This window comes from Palaemon carinicauda, chromosome 14 (genome assembly GCF_036898095.1).
Source record: "Palaemon carinicauda isolate YSFRI2023 chromosome 14, ASM3689809v2, whole genome shotgun sequence".
NCBI lineage: Eukaryota > Metazoa > Arthropoda > Malacostraca > Decapoda > Palaemonidae > Palaemon > Palaemon carinicauda.
In genome coordinates this window covers 33,582,457-33,587,456 of record NC_090738.1, presented here as the reverse complement: position 1 = coordinate 33,587,456, position 5,000 = coordinate 33,582,457, and the positions used below count along the sequence as shown (strand labels likewise).

At 37.7% G+C, this 5,000-nt stretch overlaps 1 protein-coding gene across 1 annotated transcript in view; it reads left to right on the top strand.

Moving 5' to 3' along the window:
- Nucleotides 1-4,375, top strand: part of LOC137652719 (streptococcal hemagglutinin-like) — a 13,302-nt gene extending 8,927 nt beyond the window's left edge. Inside the window, exon 2 of the mRNA XM_068386123.1 lies at nucleotides 3,008-4,375. Within this exon, the coding sequence (XP_068242224.1) occupies nucleotides 3,008-4,375 (1,368 nt within the window). The remainder of the gene's footprint in view (nucleotides 1-3,007) is intronic.
- Nucleotides 4,376-5,000: the final 625 nt, after the last annotated feature.

The window sequence follows — 5,000 nt, the reverse complement described above, 5'->3', positions numbered from 1 at the left end:
TATCTAATTTTCCTTATAAGAAAAGTTTGTGCTTTATTAGACATTTTACATTTTAATCCATGAAGCATTTTATATAGAGTGACGTAGACAATGGAGTTTTTTTAAGTCATGTTATGGTAATCCCTCATCTTTGCTTTCGTCTTACTCGAGAGAGAGAGAGAGAGAGAGAGAGAGAGAGAGAGAGGCCGTCGGCCTCCTACTCCTTGACTGACATGATGAGTCCAAGTCCCAGACAGCCTTGAGATTGCTTCCGTGGGTCGTTTTCGAAGATTTTACAAGAATCCATGGAGAGAGTGAGAGAGAGAGAGAGAGAGAGAGAGAGAGAGAGAGAGAGAGAGAGAGAGGGTGGATTATGTTACTAAAGATGATACTTTCCTCGTGTGAGATCTGAGATTTTATGAAATATTGCTTCTTTTCGACATTTTTCGATTCTTGTGCTTATATTTTCATGCAAAACCGGCATTGGATTGAAGGGAAATTTTCTGTTGCATATTATTTATATAAAGTGTTTATATACATATAATTTCTATAATTTTAGATATTTGCAATGACACTAAATGATATGATAAATGAATAGTGTAATGATAGAATTTACCGTTGCCTATTTATTTTTTTTTTTTTTTTTTACAAATAATAAATAGGTCATATACCTACCATAGCACTAACTAATATGACAATTAGATAGATAGATAGACTGATAAATCATAAATAAGATAGAGTATGTCATTAGAAGAACAAATAAGAAATATAACTTTCATATTTGGAGTTATGCGACATACTTTCTGGGTCAAATACACGATGATTCGTTGTTGATCTTTAGAGTTAGCGACCTTAATAATTGTCTCAATTTTTAAGTTTCAATAAAGGTAAAGCAAAATTTTTTTTCAGGTAGATTTTTGTATCTAGAGTTGGCCTACTTTCTATGTGATCGGAATTTTTCTTAGAAAAGTTCTTATTCTGTATCTCTTTATTAACCAATTATCTTATCCTTGTGCACATATTTGTATGAATATTTCGCCATTACTCCATCTGATGTGACTAATGATAATAATAATAATAATAATAGTAATAATAATAATAATAATCATTATTGTTATTATTTTGTATAAGCCATTAAACTGAATTTTTTTTTAGAATGGAATACCTGTAGTTAAAAAAAATCCAAAAATTTTATGATATACTAGAAATACATCTAAATTCCTTGCACAAATTAATGTCAGAAAATGTAGATAACGGTGCATTACACACTAGCGTATTGCACCAAAGTTCCAATGTGATATAAGCATACTATCAAATAAAATAACGGGAATATAGTTTCATATTCTTACATTAAAAAGAATAAGATAACTTTATATAGTAAACACCTATGTACAGGGCAATACGAAAGATATAGAATAATAATGATAATCTTTATTTTAGCCAAAGCCATATACGGAGTTACAATAGGGGTATGGTGATGTTACACTTATGACATCAGTAAAAAAGAAAGGTAAGATATGCAATAACACCCGTGATTACAGTACATCATTAGTAGTTTGTGCATAGAATTCCAAGGTCAGGAGCGTATGTAATGTTCATAGTAAAAGATAACACCAGACTTAAGACGTGAAAAATACGGTGATGGATAGGTGCAGATAAAATAAAAAATTTAGTACTTATTGATATACAAATATGTAACAGTAGCATCATTACAATTTATTTTTGTCTTCAACGTTTGTGTGTGTTACGAAAGCAAAGTTTGGAAGCTGGCTGCTTTAAAGATACCCATGAAAAAAGAGATAAAAAGAGAGATTTTTTCCTCAACTTCCCCCCTCGTTATACTGTAATGGAGTGCTCCCCAGTATTGGGTCCCCCAGTGGAAGTTTTGCCAGTGCGTAAAAGTACTGTGAAAGTTGGTGTCCCCTTCGCCCATAGGAAAAAAAGAGAGGAAAAAATGGGAGAAGAAAGTGTACCTCTCTCTCTCTCTCCTTCTCTCTCTCTCTCTCTCTCTCTCTCTCTCTCTCTCTCTCTCTGCGTTTTTCATATTACTGTTTAATACTATTTTTTTTATTTTGTAACCTAAAATATATGAAATAAAGTCTCTCTCTCTCTCTCTCTCTCTCTCTCTCTGCGTTGTTCATATATTGTTGTATAATATTAGAAAATTTTTTAAAGTTTTTAACGTAAAATGTATAAAATAAAGTTCTTTCGACTTAGATCTCTCTCTCTCTCTCTCTCTCCTCTCTCTCTCTCTCTCTCAGACTTCTTCGAATTTGAGAAGCTATAACATGTCTAAATTGTTCATGTCATTTAATTTTAGTGATAGCTCTAGTTATTTTAAGCCTGTTGAAACTAATAATATATATTTCCAGTATTGAAAAATGTATTTGTTATACATTATTTTATTATATTAATTTTGCTTGACGGGAATGGGAAAATTTTTATTTTAACCGTTGTGGATTTTTGTTTAGTGTTTCTTTTTGGTTTCTCAAACAAGAAATGATGATTATTATTATTATTATTATTATTATTATTATTATTATTATTATTATTATTATTATTATTATAATTATTATTATTATTATTATTATTATTATTATTATTATGGACTTGGGGAAAGTAAGATTAACTTATTTCATATTTTGTTCTAAGAAAAAATAGACTTATCGTTAGTTCGTTAGTATTTGAAAAGAGTTGAGATAGAGAGAGAGAGAGAGAGAGAGAGAGAGAGAGAGAGAGAGAAATTCGAAATTAGAACAGAAAAAGGGGAGCGAGAGGGTGGCGAGGTCCGACTTGGGTGAGTGACGGGGACGGTCCGGGGAACTGACAGGTTATTTGTGTTGCGTCACCGACGTGGAGGTGCTCCGTCAAGTGGACCGGAAAGCTGCTCCCAAACCGCACTCACACAACCTTGGTGGCGTGGCAGCGGCGACGGCGGGTTCTCTTGGCGGCCGTATTCTTCTTCTCTCCTCCTCTTATTCCTCCTTCTACTCCTATTTAGCTTCCTCCTTCTTCTTCTCCTATTCAGCATTTTCCTCCTCCTCCTCCTCCTATCCAGCTTCCTTCTCCTTCTCCTCCTCCTCCTCCTCAGCTTCCTTCTCCTTCTTCTCCTCATATTCAGCTTCCTTCTCCTTACTCTCCTCCTATCCAGCTTCCTTCTCCTTCTCCTTCTATTCAGCTTCCTTCTCCTCCTCCTCCTCAGCTTCCTTCTCCTTCTTTCTCCTCCTATTCAGCTTCCTTCTCCTCCTTCTACTCCTATTCACCTTCCTTCTCCTTACTCTCCTCCTATTCAGCTTCCTTTTCCTTCTTCTCCTCCTATTCAGCTTCATTCTCCTTCTCCTATTCAGCTTCCTTCTCCTTACTCTACTCCTATTCAGCTTCCTTCTCCTTACTCTACTCCTATTCAGCTTCATTCTCCTCCTATTTATCTTCCTTCTACGTCTTCTCCTATTCAGCTTCCTTCTCCTTCTCCTATTTAGCTTCCTCCTCCGTCTTCTCCTATTCAGCTTCCTTCACCTTCTTCTACTCCCATTCAGCTTCCTTCTCCTTCTTCTCTTCCTATTCAGCTTCCTTCTCCTTCTTCTCCTCCTATTCAGCTTCATTCTCCTTCTCCTATTCAGCTTCCTTCTCCTTACTCTACTCCTATTCAGCTTCCTTCTCCTTACTCTACTCCTATTCAGCTTCCTTCACCTTCTTCTACTCCCATTCAGCTTCCTTCTCCTTCTTCTACTCCTATTCAGCTTCCTTCACCTTCTTCTACTCCCATTCAGCTTCCTTCTCCTTCTTCTACTCCTATTCAGCTTCCTTCTCCTTCTTCTACTCCTATTCAGCTTCCTTCTCCTTCTTCTCCTCCTATTCAGCTTCATTCTCCTTCTCCTATTCAGCTTCCTTCTCCTTACTCTACTCCTATTCAGCTTCATTCTCCCCCTATTTATCTTCCTTCTACGTCTTCTCCTATTCAGCTTCCTTCTCCTTCGCCTATTTAGCTTCCTCCTCCGTCTTCTCCTATTCAGCTTCCTTCACCTTCTTCTACTCCCATTCAGCTTCCTTCTCCTTCTTCTCCTCCTATTCAGCTTCCTTCTCCTTCTTCTACTCCTATTCAGCTTCCTTCCCCTTCTTCTCCTCCTATTCAGCTTCATTCTCCTTCTCCTATTTAGCTTCCTTCTCCGTCTTCTATTCAGCTTCCTTCTCCTTCTTCTACTCCTATTCAGCTTCCTTCTCCTTCTTCTCCTCCTATTCAGCTTCCTTCTCCTTCTTCTCCTCCTATTCAGCTTCATTCTCCTTCTCCTATTTAGCTTCTTCCTCCGTCTTCTCCTTTTCAGCTTCCTTCTCCTTCTACTCAGCTTCCTTCTCCTCCTACTCCTATTCAGCTTCCTTCTCCTTCTTCTCCTCCTAATCGGATTCCTTTCTCTTCCTCCTCCTCTTATTCAGCTTCCTTCTTCTCCTTTTCAGCTTCCTTCTCCTTCTTCTCCTGTTCAGCTTCCTTCTCCTTCTTTTCCTCCTATTTAGCTTCCTTCTTCTCCTATTCAGCTTCCTTCTGCTTCTTCTCCTCCTATTCAGCTTCCTTCCCCTTCTTCTCCTCCCATTCAGCTTCCTTCCCCTTCTTCTCCTATTCAGCTTCCTTCTCCTTCTCTTCTTCCTATTCAGCTTTCTTTTCCTTCTCCCCTTCCTATTCAGTTTCCTTCTTCTTTTCCTCCTATTTAGCTTCCTTCTCCTCCTATTCAACTTCCATCTTCTTCTCCTCTTCCTATTCAGCTTCCTTTTCCTTCTCCTCTTCCAATTCCGCTTCCCCTTCTTCTCTTCCTATTTACCTTCATTCTCCTACTCCTTCTCCCATTCAGCTACCGTTTCCTTCTCCTTCTTCTCCTCCTATTCAGCTTCCTTCTCCTTCTTCTCCTATTCAGATTTTTTCTCCTTCTCCTCTTATTCAGCTTCCTTCTCCTTCTTCTCCTCTTATTCAGCTTCCTTCTCCTCATATTCAGCTTCCTTCTCCTGCATCTTATCCTTCTTCTCTTCTTTCG